Source organism: Canis lupus, chromosome 21, assembly GCF_048164855.1.
Source record: "Canis lupus baileyi chromosome 21, mCanLup2.hap1, whole genome shotgun sequence".
Lineage (NCBI taxonomy): Eukaryota > Metazoa > Chordata > Mammalia > Carnivora > Canidae > Canis > Canis lupus.
In genome coordinates this window covers 36,237,936-36,257,817 of record NC_132858.1, presented here as the reverse complement: position 1 = coordinate 36,257,817, position 19,882 = coordinate 36,237,936, and the positions used below count along the sequence as shown (strand labels likewise).

The following is a 19,882-nucleotide window of genomic DNA, read 5'->3' as shown; positions in this document are numbered from 1 at the left end:
TTTTGTGAGGTGTATGAATTGATGGTGTATGGATATGTTTCAGAGAAAAGTTCTATCTTCAGGTTTTGATCATCCCCAAGAAACCTAAATACAAAAAACCCCGCAAGTGCTATCCTGTGATGCTACTCACTAGACTGTCCTAAAAATGCTATAGTTTGAATTCAAGCACTTTGAATTTTAAGAGAGTAAGTAGTTGCAATAATGTTGTTCTCCATAGATTGTCTAACTTAGGACTCTGGACCATTTGTTTTAAGTGCCGTGATTATATACAGTTAGTGCAATAAAAGAAAACCTTTTTGATTTTGTTGCCAATTCATAATGGAACCAACTCATGATACTGATAGGATGACCCCTCATGATTTGTGGCCCACATGATATCGGTGACCCCTCCAAGGGATGGAAGGCTGAACTAGACTTTGCATCCACCTCTAATACTTTCTCTTCCACCCGTGTGTCATTGTCCTTAACTCTTCCCTGGAGGACATATTAAAAGCCCTACTGTTGGGAAGCTGAATCCTGCCCTCTTTTTGCCCACAAGATCCTCGGGGTGCTGAGGAGGAGGATTAGGTCTGAGGAGACTGTTTGCTCTCTAAGAGTCTGTTGGATGAGAGGAAAGAAACTGTTCTCTGCCTCCTTCTTGAAACCAGATCATGTCTTTAAACTAAAACAAAGTATTTCATCGCTTTCAAAACAGTTGGCAACCAGTATTCTAGACTTTCAAAACTAAGGCTTTAGTAGCTTAGCAATATGGCTATTTCTGTGAAAATGCTAAATAGAGATAGTAAAAGCCTGGTAAGGTTTTTATGACAAAACTGGCCATGATGTTAAACTTAGTTTACATATGTGGCTAAATAGGAAGATCATGATGGGCAGACATCCATCCAGACAGAATTCCAAGGGCATAATCCAGCTAAATATTTTATTATTCAAAAGTTGCATTTTTCAGGGACAAAGTTAGAGTTGTTATGCATTAGCACCTCATACGATGCCTTAAAAAGCAAAGCTATTTTATCATTTAAAAAAAAATAAATTCGACAGCAATATGGATAATTTATTCTCAGAGGTTCTTTCTGATTTTGAGCCGAAACAAACTGAGTGAATACCCCAAAGGGATTTCGGCCAAATGACAAAAAGGCAATCACAGTTCAGAAACACATGTATGTGTGGTGTGAAAATTTATCACCATGCTTTATTCTAATAAAGCTGAATTTTTCTTAAAAGCAAGAGACAATCAAGATACAGATATATCAGAAGAAAATATTGGGAGATTTTTCCAAAATCTATTATTTTGTGAAGCCAGGTCCTTTGTGAATTCCCTGTTGACTAAGTCTGCACATATGGTAAAGCATACTGTTGGTCAGGTGGTTCATGCGGGAACAGCAACAACAAAAGCAAACCGTCAACCTAGCGACTAAATTCATTTTATGCTAGCTAAATGAATACTTGAAAAAGACGCATTTAATGTGCTTTCATTTGCATATACAAATGATTTCAAGCAAAGCAGAAGCATTAGCAGAGTGACAAATTTGCATTTAAGACACCTGTTTTGGGGACATCTGGGTGGGTCAGTGGTTGAGCTTCTGTCTTCAGAAGTGTGATCCTCAAGTCCTGGGATCGAGCCCCACATCTGGCTGCCTGAGGGGAGCCTGCTTCTCCCTCTGCCTGTGTCTCTGCCTCTCTCTGTGTCTCTCATGAATAAATAAATAAAATCTTGAAAATAACAAGACGCCTGTTTTTAATAAATATAAGATTTGAGTGCTCAGGCCTGTGGTCTAGAACTTAAACCAGAAGCCTGACATACATAAAACCACTTAAATCCCCCAAACCCCACCTGATTCTTTTTCCAATCATGAGCAAACAGTACTTTTTTTTTTTCTGGTAAAGTCTTTGTTAGATCTTAAGGCTTATAGAATTTAAATAGCACACTACATGGCCTCAATCAGTAAACCATGAAGTATTAATACAAATGTTTTCCCCGTTTGTCACTGTCATGACTTTTCCTTCCAGTTTGCTTGTACTGATGGGAGCAGGGAAGTGTTATGTTGCCAAGGACATTGCCTTCCCTAGGCTGATTAGGACTCACCTCTTTGTTAGCCTAAACTTGAAGGTGCTATAGGTTTGTGGGTTTTTTTTTTTAATATTTATGTATTTATTTGAGAGAGAGTGCATGTGCCTGAGTGAAGGTGGGGGGAGGGGCAGGGGTCAGGAAAGGCAGAGGCAGAAGCAGAGGGAGAGAGTCTTAAGCAGACTCCTGCTAAGCATGGAGCCTCACCAGGGCTTGGTCCCACATCCATAAGATCTTGACCTGACCCTGAGATCTAGACCTGAGTGGAAACCAAGAGTCAGAAGCTCAAGGGACTACACCACCCAGGTGCCCTGAGGGGGCTCTAGATTTAAAATAATAATAAATTTCCTATTTTGACTAAAAAAGAAAGAAAAGAAAAAGGGGAAAGGGAGAGAGAGGGAGGAGAGAAAGAGAGAGGAAGGAAAGAGGGAAAAGAGCTCATTACCTTATATAATACATATGAAGCAGACATGGATTCGATACCAATCTGATAGTGTATTTAGTTTTAAAATGTGAATGCAATGCGGTATTTGAAAAAAATATTAATTTTTGGAAGAAAGCAATAGCTTTCAGCTATTTTTATTTATGTTTTACTTAATCTTTCTTTCAAGGGCCTCTAAGGGCAGAATTAATTAATTAATTAATTAAATATTAACATAGTTAATATTTAAATTTGGGGGATTTTAAATGCAAATTTTCTTAGACATGGAAGTGGGAGTGAAGGTGAAGGGATGGTTTGGATTTCTTGTCCGACTGGTCAGCAAATCAATCGGGGTGTTGAAAACCATTATAATATAGGCAACGTTCACCGAATGAGTACAAATGTGTAATTGTGTTTAACTTGAACAGATAAGTGCTTACTATGAATCTATAACATGATAGTTCTGCTGTAAATTATGTATTTTGCACGTGAAAACAGAAAAACTGAAACTAAAGGTTAGAAAGACTGGAAAATACAATAAAAGATAATTTTATCTGCCCATTTTAACAATACAATACATAAATTTTTTGCTATTAAATAACAAAGTATTTGGTAAACATAATGATAGCATAATTGCAAACACACTTCTTATAATATTCAAATAGAAAAATAATGCTTAATCAATAATGCTTATCTAAAACTAAATATATTAATTGCAGCTATTGAAGGGGTTTGGGACAGCACACACCACTCTCTACTCCCCGCCATACCCCTGAATGTGCCACTTTGGCATGTGGATTATTTTGAGCTGAAAGCACTTGAGACTCTGCAGGCTCAAGAGAACTTTTGCCTCTTCCTTAACTACATAGAAGAATCTAAATTGAGAATCTTTGCCCTCAATTTAGCAGAGATACATTTTATCTGAGTGACCCATCTGTATGGTAGGGCAAACACCTAATTACCAAATATCTGCTCTTCTTATCACTCTCTGAAATGTATTTCTTTGCTCTCAAGTCCCAGACCACTTCCCTCTTCTCTTTAGTTCAGAATAACATATAGACTTCATTTTGTCTGATTTTGAAACTTCCATGTCCATGTAGATTTCCTGTATGTACCTTATTAAATTTGATTTTCTCCTGTTAATCTGTCTCTTGCCAATTTGATTCTTAGGCCAACTAGAAGGACCTTGGAGGGGACAGGAATTCTCGGTCCCCAGCACTGTGTTATGCTTGCTTCGGCAGCACATTTACCAACATTATCCATTACTTTCTCCCTTCTTCCCTAGAATTTTGTTAAGCAACATTTTATGAGAATAATCCACAATTCACTTTCATATTGTGACTGCCCATATATAGATTTATATAGAAAAGCAGTGGTTTCTATATTACAGAGTTCTGTTAGTATTAAAATGTGGCTAGGTACTGGGACACATAAAACAGTTCTTGGGGTTTATGTAATTACATGATGCTATGCATTTTCTACTTCACCAAAGTGACAAGAGCAGGACTTTCCTCCAAGGGCTTTGGAATCTAAAATGAACATGGGTGAGTAATCACAAAAGACTGTTATTGTTGTTGTTGTTGTTGTTGTTGTTGTTGTTGTTAGCTTTTCCTAAAATTTATATGGGTTGTTTTCTATCCATAATTCTTCCGACCATCATGATCAGAAATCTGAAGTATCGTAAAAGCTTCATTCTTCTGTCCTCATTTAATCTTTCATTTGCTTCATTTTTACCTTATTTTTTAAAGCACTACTAGCATGTTCCATTGGGAGTTCATCAAAAAGACTGTATTTATACCTTTTTAGACATTGGTATGCATGGACAGAAATACAGAATAAGTAAATTATATTTGCATACATGTGCACACACACTTGTAGGCATTTAACCACAGCATAGGCTAAAAATTGCTTACTAAGATAGAAATTTAAAATAATTTTGATAATGAAATTATACATATTGTCATAACCTTCTAATTTCTTTGTGGCTGGTTATTGCCAACTGGATGATATTAGCTGTGAAAATTATAACTTTCTTGAGACTCAAACAGAATTATACAATAAACAAGTGTTTTGGAAATCATTATTTTCTTCTAGAATTCTGTATCATATTCATCAAACCAATGGAACCAAAGAATGTGTGTAATTAATAAAATTATTTTAGAAGATGATGATCAGTAATATGAATAGAAGTGAAATGAATAGCCCCAAACCTCAGTATGCATGTCACCAATCTGCGTTTATATTGAGCACAGTACACAGTGATTAATTCTTTTCAGTTGGGAGAAAATATTTGCAAAATATGGGTCTTCTTAGGCAAATAACTTCAAAATTAGTTATTTTAAATGCTCCTCTCCTTAGATTTTTAAATCTCATGCTGTTTTCTTAATCTTCATTTCTCTTCAATTACTTTTTATTTTATTTTTTATTTTATTTTATTTTATTTTTTTTTTACTTTTTATTTTAGTTTAACATATTGTAAAGCTGTTTTATTTCCTCATTTGTGATTACAAATGCAGAATATGAAAAATTAGAACTGTTAATTTAAAATGTTTCAACTATAATTCTTGTCAAATGCATTCACTTACTAAGCTGCTGAGTCGTTGAGGTGATATTCAGATGCCCTTTCAAAGCAGGCCTGAACTCCTGGGTCTCTCCAGAGTCGTTTTATTACCTCGGCCAGTTCTGGTGTCATGCCTCCATCTTCCAGAGTGTTTGCCATCACACAGAGTTGCTGTTGGTCTTCCTATAGCAATGTTTTTGTGAAAATGATAAAAATGTGTTGTTATTTGGAATCACATTTCTCTTTTTTAAATAGAGCATTTCAATTTTATTATTTTTATCTTACTCCTTTAGATAATAATTTTGTTGAACATCTATTCAATGTATCTTAAGGTTGATGGAATCTTAAGTTTCCTTATAATGCCTGGGTAGAGTTCTCCATAGCAAAAACTGTGTAACATTATATGGTGAAATTAGGATATTTTTATATATATCATTAACTTCTGAAATATTGATATCAAAAGGGTTAATAGTTTAATGTAAATCCATTGAGATCTTAGGGAGTCAAAATGCAGAGATAAAAGGGTAATGAATCTGAACTAATCTGATACTTCATCTTCCTTTCATCACAGCCATATATTTTCCAGGATATAAAAATATCATGCAAGAATTAGAGTTAAAATGGAAAATAGAATTCAATATTCTTTGCCATCGTGTATCTTTTGCAATCCCATAAATAAGAAATGATGAGCACTTTAATCCTCACACAGGTTTTAGATACCTGTCTAGGTGTTGTTGATTACATGCCTTTGGTGCTAATCAATAAGGCAGAGGAGAAAATTAGGAAAATAGAAGAATGGCACCTGGGCGGGTCAGTCCGTTTAGCAGCCAACCCTTGATTTTGGCTCTGGTTATAATCTCATGGTTGTGAGATCAAGTTCTGAGTCAGGCTCTGCACTCAGCACAGAGTGTGCTTGAAATCCTCTCCCTCTCCCTCTGCCCACTCCCCACTCATGTGCGTGCATGTGCTCTCTCTCAATAAATAAATAAAATCTTCAAAAAAGGAAGTACAGAAGGGAAGGAAGAAAAGAAAAAAATGAAAAAAAAAAGCAAAAAAGAAAGAATGTTAGTCCTTATGGGATATTTAGAGGTGACAAGGGCCGAAGAAAATAACATTTTATCAAGTAAATTATATACCCCATGGTTTATTTAAACGAATAATACCATTTATGACTGAAAAAAAATTAAGTATTTGAGTCCCAGAGTAATTAAATTATTGCTCATGATGCTAAACTAGGCAAATGATGTCTGGGTTCAAATTCTGGTTGTCAGACTTCAAAGCTCATACTCTTTTTAGTACATAGTATTATAATAACAGCTTATAAGACAGTGCCTGTAATATCTCACAAAATCCTCACAACACTAGTCACATAGATGCTATATTTTCTCCATTTTAAAAATGAATCTAAAACTAGGAGGTTAATTTGCCAAACCAAGAAAGACAAGGAACATCAGAAGAGTCAAACCCAAACTACTTTGTGCAATGGTAGGTGGCTCCCAGTGAAGAATGGACAATGAGAACTTGCTGCTTTTCTGATACAATTTGATTTATCATTTTAAAATAGTAATAATGGGGGCAGCCCAGGTGGCTCAGCAGTTTAGTGCCACCTTCAGCCCAGGGCGTGATTCTGGAGACCCGGGATCGAGTCCCACGTCGGGCTCCCTGCGTGGAACCTGCTTCTTCCTCTGCCTGTGTCTCTGCCTCTCTCTCTCTCTCTCTCTCTGTCTCTCATGAATAAATAATCTTTTTAAAAATAGTAATAATGATGTATTTCACCATTTTTTCACCATTTTATTAAAAATCTGTTATTTTCATTAAAAATGAAAGGTATGTCTCTTATTGTCAAAGAAAGGCTCTGTTATGACAAAACCTTATTGCATCTGCCTTCACATTCAAATGTTATTGCTAACCCAAACAGATCAGATGACTATCAAGCCAGAAATTGTAAATGGCCGAAAACTTAGAACTGACCCCATTTTAATATATTGGCACAGCATAGATTTTTAAGTCCTTCTTTCCAATAAGTTGGATATGAGCGAGCACTACAAATCCAGTGAAATATGACCCAGCCAGTTTAGCTGGCATCATCCCATTTGCCTCTTTGCACTGTTAAGGTGCCATTTAGGACAAAGGATGCAATGAAATAGCTGCTCAAACTAGTTTTTCCCTAAAGGGACAAACTGACATGCTTTATTAGTATACCTTTACAAACCAAACTAATTTCTAATGAACTCTTTCATTAAAAAAATTATCCAATTTCAATCTACACTTTATTTGAGTAGTAACCATGAAAATAGTTTCATATTGAACATGTAAATGTCAGTCCTACTACTTCCCCCCCCCCGCCCCAGGGCAGGCCAGCCTATCAGTTTGGTTTTTGTCTTTAAGACCTTTTATTTTTTAGCTTATTGCTTTCATTGGTAGAGCCAGTGGCTGGGATTTTCAAACTAGGCTGTGCATTATAAGCATGTGGGGTTCTACTACAATTATTAAAAGGCTGGCATGGTAATTTAAAGAATCTAAATTCATGTGTTTCAGGAATTGGGCCCCAAATCACATTTGAATTTTTTAAATATATAATACCAAAATTAACCAGTAATATGAAAAGTTGTTCTACATAAACAGCCAAAGTGATGGAAAACTGAACTCCTACTGATAATCTTACTCCCATATTTTAAAAACTCCGGTAGTTTCCCATCATACTCAAAACCCAAATCCCATGCCATGGCTCACAAGGTTCTACATATTTTAATCCATGTATTCCTTTTCACCTTTCCTTCTCATTCCTTCCCCATTTTTCCCTCCCCTCACAATTTGTCTCTCTTTCCTCAAGATGCACAGACTTCTTATTGTTCCTTAAACTCACCAAACCCCCATTTGAGAGCATTTGAATGACTCTTACTCCAAGTCTTCCCTGTGGCTCATTTCCTACTTCATTTAGCTTCTTCTAAAATATCACCCCTCAAGAATGCCTTCCAGGGCCATCCTTTGTTCCACTCTTTCCTTACTTTATAGCCTCCTGCCCTCCTTGATTTTTCCTCATAGCACTTATTTCTACCCATATAGTGCATTTTTTTTATTTTGTATTTTTTATATTAGACTATAAGCACATGCAGGTGACAGGTTTTTGTTGTTGTTCTGTTCATTTCTACATCCTCAAGACTGGTAGCAGAATCTAACATATAGTATATGTCCCAGAAATACTGTAGAACAAATGAATCAATAAAATGAATTTGGCGTATTAGCTCAGACCTCACTTTCTTGAGAAACTTAAAAGATTCTCCAATAATTTCCTACATTTTTCAAATAGCTCCAAAGAGGTTTGAGTGGCATCCTGAAGAAATGTTATTTCCTTGTGACATATTTGGAAAAGCTTGGGAATTACGATGATTCTGAAATTGTTCATTCTATCAAGGTTGTGTAGCTCTGGAACAATGTTGCATAGAAACCGAAATATATATTCTCTACTAGTTTCCCAGACTTCCTCACCAGTATTAGGTGATGATCCTAGAACATTGTGGAACTCATTCTAAACCCTTGGTCGTATTTTCAAAGATTGCAGGAAAAAATATATCAAGGAAGGGAGACATATGACAACCTTGTAATCTTGGGAAATGTCAGGTTAAGAAATGCCAGGTTTTTGTCTCTACAAGACTGTCAGAGCCTTTGAGTACTGCCATTTGCCAATTTCCAATAAGTTGTTGTTATATGTATTCAAACTTGATCATAGAACTTTTATCCTAAAACATCTCGTGAAACAGCGTTCATTGGTTCATATTAGAGGCTTCACTTTGTAAAACGCTGTCCCAAGCAAGGATGGTCACAACACCCGAATCATGTGATAAAGTTACAACATGTTGGTCTAGTGGTTGTTTGAGATGCTCTAAGATAGAATAGAATAATATTCAGAGAGGATAAGTTGGAATTTACTAAATGCCTGTATTGTATTCCCCTCTAGTTTTCCACTTCCCCCCTTTATATGTTCTATATTTAGGAAATCAGTCTGCCAAGTATTAAACCAAAGCAAGAACAAGCCCTCCTTAGCTGCCTTCACCTTCAGCTACAGATCTTATTTCTCTCCTACTCCTCACCAATAGGTGCTAACAATGTCTTTAAACCTTGTTCACATATTTTCTTCTCACTTCTCAGCATACTTCATTGGATTCTGCATCCACAACTCTTCCTTTTGTTGTTGTTTTTTTTTTTTTAATTTTCTTTTCACAACTCTTCTAAAGCTTGTCTCATGATATTCTCCAGTGTTCTCTATATTATTAAATCCAATAGAGTTTAAATATACTTCTTTCTGACTTCTCAAGACCTTTCAGCTTAGATAATTTCCCTTTGGAAACTTTGTATTGAATTCTGTGATTCCACATAAATTTGGTTTTCCTCTTACTATTCTATCATCTCCAAACTTCCCTCTTCCTCCCAAATGACCAGAATATGTTACTTTTTCAACACGAGCACCTAACTTGCTACTCTTCTTTATGCCCTCATCTTTTCTTTTGAAGCAGTTGACCTCTTCCATCCCATCTGTTTCTGTAATATAAATTATACACCATAGTGTAATGCCAATACTACTGAGGTTTAGATCTCTCATCAGATTATCTTGTTTGAATTTGAAAGGCACATTTTCAACCACTTACACATGTGGGTATATTATAGAACTTACAAACTCAACATTTCCTAAGACATACTAGTTCTGCCCCCATTTTCACTGTTGATAGTATTTCCTTTCTCAGTAATTCTTTTCATAAGTGAGGATTTGGTTTCCCATCCAGCTGTGCTGCACTTCTGAAATAGGTGATGCTTTGTAATTAATTACTTGTTCAGCATCAGACTTCTTTCTCTTAAGGGCAGATACTGTTTCTATTTTATTTACTGCTGATTTCTCAGTGTCCAAGCAAGTGTCTGCCATATAAATAATAGTTTGATGAAATATAATTTATTCAAATGATGTTAGATGTATAGACTTTAATACATAAATTTAATGAGCTTGCATTCAGAGTGCTATTGGAAAATATATATACTCAATATTTCCTAGGCTCTTATTGTACTTTGTTTTTAAGTGGATTTCCTATATTTCTGTTCAATTCTGTAATAGTCCTTGAAACTCGGTGAAAAAAGCACTAACGTTTTGTGGATGTAGAAACCCAAATGTAGAGAGATTAAGTAACATCAAAATTTACAGAACAGGTAACCATAAAGCTTATGGAAATTTTCCTTTAGGACTCTTCCTCTCTGAATGTTGATAAAACAAAGGGTAATGTAAAAATATATAAATTGTATAAATAGCTAAATTGAAAGCTATAGTACAGCTGAACTCTGAAAGCCACACACACGGGTAAGATGTTTAGCAATTAATCTGTTTAAGCCGTGTAAACCAGGTATAAAGTATATTAATCTTAAAATCAAGTACTAAAGAAGATCACTGAAACTATTATAGTTTTCAACAACTGAAATCAAAATTTGAATTATGCAGTACCTGCCAACTGTGATTTTAACACTTGAGGGCATAGGTCCTCCTGAGACGTCATATCAATCGTTCAGTATTGAATGAATTACACTGTTGCTACCATTTAATGTACAGTTTGAATGACTTGCATTTATTTTAATTTTCAGTCAACATAATGGCAGCAATCTACAGAGTCTATATTATTTTCACTTTGCCTGCATGCAGATCATTAAGATGTTAACCAGTTAAGGATTAACAATCATTCCTGATCATTAAAAGTATTTTTACAAAAATTCTTGCATAGGGAAAAGCACTCTAATGGAAGCCAGTAGAAGCGGGTTTTGACTAAAGCACTAGCTATGCAATGCAGGCCACATTGCTAATCCTCTTTGATGTTTATTTTCCACACCTTTATTCTATTTTATTTTTTAAAAGATTTTATTTATTTATTCATGGGAGACTCACAGAGAGAAGCAGAGACACAGGCAGAGGGAGGAGCAGGCTCCATGCAGGGAGCCCGATGTGGGATTTGCTCCCAGGACCCCAGGATCACACCCTGAGTCACCTAGGCCTCCCTATTTTCCACACTTTAAAATATGGGGTTTAGGGATCCCTGAGTGGCTCAGCGGTTTGGCGCCTGCCTTTGGCCCAGGGCGCGATCCTGGAGACCCGGAATCGAATCCCACATCGGGCTCCCGGTGCATGGAGCCTGCTTCTCCCTCTGCCTGTGTCTCTGCCTCTCTCTCTCTCTCTCTGTGACTATCATAAATAAATAAAAATTTAAAAAAAAAATAAAAAAATAAACTAACTGTCCCTGGGAGTCCCTCGGTGGCTCAGCATTTAAAAAAAATAAAATAAATAAAATAAAATAAAATAAAATAAAATAAAATAAAATAAAATAAAATATGGGGTTTATACCTGGTGGTTTCTGAAGAGCCAATTTAAAATCTCAGAGCCTTAGGAACAGCCAGGGTCAGAGTGATAACCAACTACTAAGTAAAAAGGGGAATCACTAAGTCATGGAATGGTAAAGAATGCCGTGAGAGGGAAACTGTAATCTAAAAAAGTAGGTGACTTACTGGAGCCACGTTTGAGGAAAGGTAAAATTGGAAGGAGATCCTCATGGAACTCCTGACTCTGCTTATAAACGATCTGCCCTAAGGACATAGAATTTCTGTGTTCTTTGTTGGAAAATGACGGATGAGGATTGACCATTTCCTTTAAAATGAACAGCTTGAAAGAAGTATTTTTCTTTTCATCCTAATGGCTTCCAATGGTAATGTACATAGTCTAATCTTAAACTCCTGGAGGGGTAGGAAGAGACAAGTACACATATCACATTCTTCTCTAAACATGCTGTTCCTCTCTTTTTTATTGTTAGTGTAACAAGGTATCTAGGAGTTATATTGGGAGCAGTTCAGTTGATGTCATCTGGAGGCAACCAGCTGCTCCACGACAGAACAAATGGAAATGAGTATTTTCCTGTTGATTGTACACCATTACTCCTTTTTGGGGTGTGGTTAACTATTGTTCTTTGGAGAATACTAAATGCTTCATTTGTCAACTAAAATAGTTCTATATGTTTGCACATAAACTCTTTTAAACTAAGTGGGTTTTTAATGTGTTTTAACATAAAATATATTACAAAATATAAAATAGGATGAAACTGTTTAGAGATACCTTATAAACATAACTGACTAGTTGAGTATATTATACAAACATCTTACTTAATCACACAATTTCGAGTTGTTTTAAAAAATTAACATAAAAGAATCTTCGTTGCCCCACATTGTCTTTGTAGTTATTGTTGAGCAATAATGATAATTATGTTATAAATATAACTATAATGTTTACTCCATGAATGACTCATAATTAAACTAAGAAAATAAGTGTAGATTTATTGCAGTTTGAGTTAATGGAATGAACTCTTATATTTAGTAAATGTTATCAATCTTTTTCTCTAATACAACATATTATTTGATACTAGGTTCGATTCCTAGAAAAATAGTTAATGCTAAATAAGATAATAGTACACACTCTAAAAGCTTCATTTAAAGAGAAAAAGGAATCTTACATGAAACAGAATTAAAATTCCCAAAATTCATATTTTATACTTTTAAATTTTTGTTAGATTAGTCCTACAAATTTAGTTCTATTGTTTTATGGCTGAAACTCCATTGTAGGACTACAACTGTCATTATTCGCATACTTACTGCACTTCTGGGATTTACATAATCAATCCCAAGGGTAGTCATGGCTTTCACAATAGCTAGAATGGATTGCAATGTATTACTGTAAATAACTGCTTTGAACTCCATGCATTCTTGCTCACTGTAACCATTCTTATGGATGATCCTATAATTTAAACATGAAAAGCTTTTGTGAGTTGAGCAATTGTTTTTTTTATAATATTAAAACATCAATAATAATTTGCTGAAATAAAATTACAGTATGTATTTGCTACAAAAAATATTGTCCATATGTCTATGTTAAATCTGAACAATTTTATGCCTTTGAATTTTTATTATCATCATTGGGATTTAATACAGTATTTTCTTTCTGAGCTCCTTGTGCTAAATATAAAAAGGACTTTGAATTTACCCTAGTTAAACCAGTATTTAAAAATGAGTAAATCATGAAAACCTTACTTAGAAAGCTTACTTGTTTTCAAAAGAAAAATTTCCAGATTCCCCGCACAAAGATACATACAGAGTTCTGAAATGTCTTTATAAGGTGATTTCTAGAGGAAGCAAAGCAATTTAGCAGAACATTCATTTCTTTTCCTATCACTTAAGACACACTGGAAAATAGGAGTGCCGGCTTTCTATATATAGCATTAACAAAGGCATTTTTTTTAATGTAGGCAATTACCTGCTGTTAAATCCCTTGTCAGTTTTCCATCTGTGTACGTGCCACTAGTTCTCAAAGTATAAATCCTCGACATTTTATTTGACTGAACTCATCTTTTCCTTCCACTCGATAGGAACACAAACTTTTACTTATAGTTTTGGAGTAATAGATTAAAATAGATTTACTTTCAAAAGCTAAAATCTCTGCATATGCTGATTACTTTTTTACATCTGTCATATAGTATGTTCTTGCTCCTTTCTGTTGTTTGTTGTTGTTTTTGAAGTGCTACAGGTACATTGGGTATCTTTTTGGATGTCATATTCTGAAGCAGTTGTGTTTTATCTATACAGAGACGCTTTATCATAAGTGGAAAAAGAATAGAAGTGCCCTGCAAGATACTAAAACTTTGAAATACAAGAATTTCTGCAGTGAGAAGAGTTGAAGCAGCCTCTGTATCCAATATTTATTGTTTTTGGTATTTAATTACCAGTAATTACAGTATCTCTATTTTAAACATGGCATGTTTATCTTGCTGTATTAAACAAGTAACTTCAATAAATAAATAGATAATTAGAGATTGTAGAAAAATAAAGTAAAATGTCTTTGTGGATAGATCAAGAATAAGTTCATTAAAAAAATCTCAGTCCTTTCTCAAAAACTGAAACTGGGAAATTATTTTAATTTCATTAAAATGGCAAGTACAACTAAACTTGGGGGCATTTAGGATTTCTTTCTGGAACAAATTCTGATTTCTATCTTTTCATCATAGGATAAGGAAACATCACAAAGCAAAATGACAAAATGGTGTTTAATTTACTTTTAAAAAAATCCAGCTGTAGTGAGACTTTAAGCAGCATTGTTTGTCTAGGGACTGCATAAATACATTTCAGTGAGATAGAGCTTTCTACTTGCAAGTTGATTCCTAAGTCTGTTTAAATTAATGGGCTTTTACTGGGCATTTTCTGTAACATACTGAATTATGTGTGAAAAGAATGAGTGAATTATACTTTCTCTCCTCCCCAAGAACTTATAGACTGGATCTCCACTGTAGCCCCTAGACGTTATACAGTAGCCACTAGACGTTAATTAAAATTAAATTAATTCCTCATTTACCCCAGCCACATTTCAAATGCTTAATGGCCACATACGACTAGGAGCTGCTGTCTTAGAGAGTGCAGATAGAGAATCTTTCTGTCATCACAAAATATTCTATTAATACCAGAAAGGAAGAACATAAAATCAATTTTTGTGCATTGTGATAGTACATAGCAACCATGTCTGCATGTGATGCAATAAAGTAGAGAAGAAAAAGTGGTAAACTTTATTGGGAATATGTGTAAGGGGTCACAGGAGACTGCCTGGGAGCAGTGATGATCAGCTGAGCTTTCAAGGAGAAGTAGTTACTTCCAGATAGTGAAAACGAAGAACATTCTAGGCAGAAGGATCAGTATGACCAAGTAGATGATTACAATTGTCAAGCTTTGGTGTGTGCCAAGCACTGTTTTAAGTGCTTCATATGTCTTCTCCTTTCTTGCACTAAGTCCTTTAAAGGAGGTAAGATTCTTGCCTACATTTTACAGGAAAATAATGGAGGCATAGGTAAAGGCAGGAAGCCCCCCAACTCATTCAGTTAGTACGTGGTACAGTTGGGCAAGGAACGCAGTCTGATTGGGGAGCCTGCGACCTTAGCCACCTAGCTGTACTGACTTGGGTGGTTCACAGAACTGTGTGAGTTCAGCATTTCTGGTGTAGAAGCAGGAAGGGGGATGTCGTGGGATGTTAGGAGGAAGAGAGCTTAAGAGCTGGATTCTGAAGTGTCTTCTGTATCCTTCAAGGAGCTTGTACTTAATAGTTCATGAAGAGTACAATTCAGGAAAGAGATACAATTTTCTTTTTAACAAAACTGGTTGATGTTGGTGTGGTTACTGTGGTGAAAGAAAAAAGAAGGAAGAAGAAAGTGCTTTGCAGGTTAAAAATATTGTTTCCTCCTAAATTCAAATGGATCATTGATTGACATATTTTGAAATGTTTATGGCTTGTGCCCACATTACCAAAACCCTAAATTATACCCAGATTAATATATTTAAAATATGACTGCTTTTAGTATTCATCTTGTCGAGAAGCAGAGTTTAAGAGAGTGGAGATTGCAATATTACACACCAGTTGTGCTCTTTGTTAAAGGAGGGAGGGATACTTGCACAGGAATTGTGCCAGCTCTGCCACTACTTGGATGCACAGATTATCAATCAAATTTTCCATAAGCATTTATTTTCGGACTGCTCAAGTACACGGATAGACCTCAAATATCAAACATTTTAAATAGTCTATACCTACTTCATTTGTTTAACGATTGTGCTTTTTCCAGATTCCCCTGCACCTGCAACAGAAAGATGGGACTGTTATAAATTGCTAAATTCATATAGATAATAAAACCTTGATTATCACTTTATTGAGGGTAAATCTTGAACAGAGAGCTCTCCTATATAAAGAAGGAAAATAATCTCTGTCAAGTCTTGAAAGATATTAGCTGCCTACTTTCTAGGATACCCGAAGAAAATAAAACCCCTGTATATTGATGTTAAATCCAGATATAGGTCTGACTTCAAGGTAAAGGGTATCTTCTAAAACAAGAAATGTACACTCTCAGGAAAAAAATATATTACTGCATTTGAACATAATTTGGAAAGCTCGTGTCTCCTGGGTTTGCACCCCAAGGAAAGTAGTCCCAACTTTACAGTCTCTAGGTAGCTCTAAGTCTCCCAGAATGTTTCCTCATGTATCCTATTAGATTAAATAGCAATAAAAAAGGAACACTAGAAAGTTGTCTTTTATTCCCAGAGCGTTTTGAAGCCTATTCCAATTGAAGAATAGACTCTTGTCTTTAATACTGTGTTTACCTTGGTACACAATGTTTTTTCTTCTGTTTATATAAAGGGAAATTAATAAGATAAACAACACTAAACAAACCTAAAGAGGCTGCAGATAACAATGACCGGTGAGCATCTGAAAATGGATTACACATTCCAGAGGGAGGAGCATGGGGGGGGAGGGTGATAATACCATAGAGAACCAGTTGCATTTACCTCGAGCATTTATTTTAGTTGATATACAATATACAACTTAATTTTGGTATGTTTGGCAAACATTGTATACAGAGGTACAAAATTCACATGATTTATAAAATATAAAAGATGAAACTGATGAAAAAAATCCATTTCCAGCTATGTCGCAAGGCCTTTTGAGCATATTTCTTGAGTCTCCTGTGCCATTAATGAGTGTTTACTTGTGAAAAGAAACCCAAGAAGTACTGAATTGAAGTGACTTGGGTTTGAGGGTTTGGTTCTGTCCCCGTGTGTGCACGCCTGTGAGCTTTGTGATCTCTTTGGTAAGTTCTTAAGGCCTTACCTATAAACCAAGAATATTTACTTCACAAGATTATTGAAGACTATAATGCCATAATAAGCACAAACTTATTTGCCAGCTACCATGCAAGATAAAATATAAAGCAATGTACTTAAGAATCCACGTATGTCAGAAACTCTGCGGTACTTTGTAAAGAGAACAGTGTAAAGAAACCCTACATGTATTAAATAAATGATGTTGAATCAACTGGCTGTTCATGTGGAAACACAGCATTGACTTTTACATGACAATAATCCAAAAATTATTTTGAATTGATTCATAAACATGTATCTGTTTGTGTGTGTACTAAAGCTATACAAGTTCTAGAGCAATACATAGATTAAAAATCTTTGCAAGCTAGAAGTAGCCAAAATGTTCTTAGGTAACACAAAAACAAACAAACAAAACAACAAAGACTTAAAAATTGATAAATTGGACTTGCTCAATATTAAAAATGTTTGCTTTCCAAAAGACACTGTCAAGCAAATGAAATGACAAGCTACTGACTAGGAGGGAACCTTCACAGCAAGTCTGTCAGGCAAAGGGCAGGTACGTAGATTTATAAAAACTATTGTAAGTTATAATGAGAAGGCATATATATCCAATAAAATTAGGCACAAAATTTGAACTGATGTTTTTTAAAACAAGATATTTGTGACCAATAATCTTGTAAAAAGATGCTCCATGTTAGTAATCAAGAATGGCACCCTAGAGAGATAGCATTCCATATCCAGTAAAATTGGCTACAATTAAAAGATTCACAATACCATGTATTGACAAGGATGTGGAGCAATTGGGAGACTCTAATTTGCTGGTAGAAAAGAACAAAGTATATCCACTCCGGAAAACAACTGGCGGCTCCTGATATGTTGAGTATAAACCTATCATATGATCCACTCATTACCCTCTTAGGCATTTACTCCAAATAAAAGAAAATGTACATCCTCACAAGGATTTGCACGTGAATGTTCATATTTGATGAACTTTATTTGATAGCCCCAGAGCAGTAATACCCAACTGCCCATTAACAGGGACAATAAACAAAACGTAGCATCTCTTAATGAAATGCTACAAGCACTAAAAAGGAATACACTCATGACTCATGCAACAACACTAATAAACTTAAAATAACGATGCTGCATGAAGGAAGCAAGGCGCAAAAGAGTGTATTGATCCCATATATTCCATAGTATATTTGTTTCATTATATAACTCTAGAAAGTACAAACCAGGGCACCTGGGTGGCTCAGTTGGTTAAGTGTCTGGCTTTGGCTCAGGTCATATTCCAGGGTCCTGGGACTAAGTCCCACATCAGGCTCCCCACTCAGCAGGGAGTCTGCTTCTCTGCCCTTCTCCCCCGCTCGTGATCTTTCTCTCTCTCTCTCAAATAGATAAATACAATTTTAAAAACATAAAAAAAGTACAAACCAAGCGCAGTGACAGAATGCAGATCCGTTCTTCCTACTCACGGGAGAGGAGAAAGGCAAGGATGGCAGAGGCACAGGAGGAAACTCTGAGCGTGACAAAAGCGTTCAGTATCTTTAGTCATGGTAAAAACGATTTCATGGGTGTGTACATCTATCAAAACTCACTAAATTGTACTCTTTCAGGATCTGCAATTTATTATATGTAGATTTTTATCTCAATAATCTTGTTTAAAAAACATACATCCTCAGCAACTTAAAAATGATTGTACCGTAGGTCATTATCAGGAAGACTACAGAGAATAAAACACCTATGATTTTTAAGGTCCAATATTCTCATAATATCTTAATATATGTGTGTTTTATAAAGTAGGATATTACATACTTATATGTAATATGTAATATTTATGTATTTTGAACAGTAGGATAAATGCAATGGGACTCAGGAGTATTCATATGAGTGTTTATTAAAATGATGATGGCCCGCCTGGGTGGCTCAGTGGTTGAGCATCTGCCTTCGGCCCAGGCCATGATCCTGGGGTCCCGGGATCGAGACCCACGTTGGGCTCCCTGCATGGAGCCTGCTTCTTCCTCTGCCTGTGTCTCTGCCTCTCTCGCTCTCTCTATGTGTCTCTCATGAATAAGTAAATAAAATCTTTAAAAAACAAATGATGACTAGTGTAAGGATGGCTGCCATATGAGGAGTCTAAAATGGATATATCTCTTGAGAGTGAAAATGATGGGAGAATTTGGTTAAAATTACTGCAGCATGTAGGGCATACTGTATAGAGTATAAAATATATAAAGACATATTTTTTAGTGTATTTATCTATGAATCCTAGACATACGAAGCGGGAGGTGGGGAAGGAGCAAATTTAGGCAGCCACTAGAACTTGGAATGTTCTGATTTTACAGATGGGAGAAAAGCAGAGAGTCACCAAGAATTGGCAAAGCCTGATAATACAAATTTCGTAAAACTTTTAGATAAAATCACCAATAAATCTTGAAAGCATTGGGGAATATTCAGTATTTTGTAATTGATATGATCATATTTTTTTTTATAATTATCCTCAGTTTACAACTAACTCTTATCCAAGGAAATATGACATTAAAATAAGATAATGACCAAAGATCTGAACTAAAATACCAATGAGTAGATTTGTTAGTTTTCTCATCCTAATTTCTGTATCTTTAAGAGAAGCAAGAGGCTTGATATACTACTGGTAGCTCCAAAAATTGGGTCACGGGACACATACGAAATCTCAGTGCGCCTGTTAATTTTGGACAGGTTTCAAAGTAGCACAGCTAAGGCAGTTTTAAAATTTCCCAGGAAAAATCCAAACTCAGGATTTGGATTTTATTATGCTACTAAACGTCTATCCCTCACCAGCATGGCAGTCAACTGCCTTGTTTTACCTGTTTTTATGTAAACAAAACTAATAGGACTTTTGATAACTCTGAATCTCAGAATTTTATTTAAACTTATAGCAAAATATATATTGAATTGGAGGACCTTGACTTGCCTGGTTAGATTTTTAACTCCACTGTCAGCTACTTTATTCTAATTTCCCTACTCGACTTTTTCCTAGCACTTACCATATTCTACAAATTGACAAATTCCTCACATGCCATTTTAATTTTTTTTTTTTTGTCTGTCCTTCCAACACTGTGAGGTACACTGCACAAGGGCAAGGGTCTCTGTTTTG

General features: G+C 35.4%; 1 protein-coding gene across 1 annotated transcript in view; it reads right to left on the bottom strand.

The window, feature by feature from the left end:
* The window catches only part of GNAT3 (G protein subunit alpha transducin 3), a 54,965-nt gene that overhangs the window by 14,989 nt on the left and 20,094 nt on the right, over positions 1-19,882 (bottom strand). Inside the window, exons 2-4 of the mRNA XM_072792000.1 lie at positions 15,686-15,728; positions 12,715-12,856; positions 5,072-5,229 (exon numbers count right to left, since the gene is read on the bottom strand). Coding sequence (XP_072648101.1) covers positions 5,072-5,229; positions 12,715-12,856; positions 15,686-15,728 — 343 coding nt within the window. The remainder of the gene's footprint in view (positions 1-5,071; positions 5,230-12,714; positions 12,857-15,685; positions 15,729-19,882) is intronic.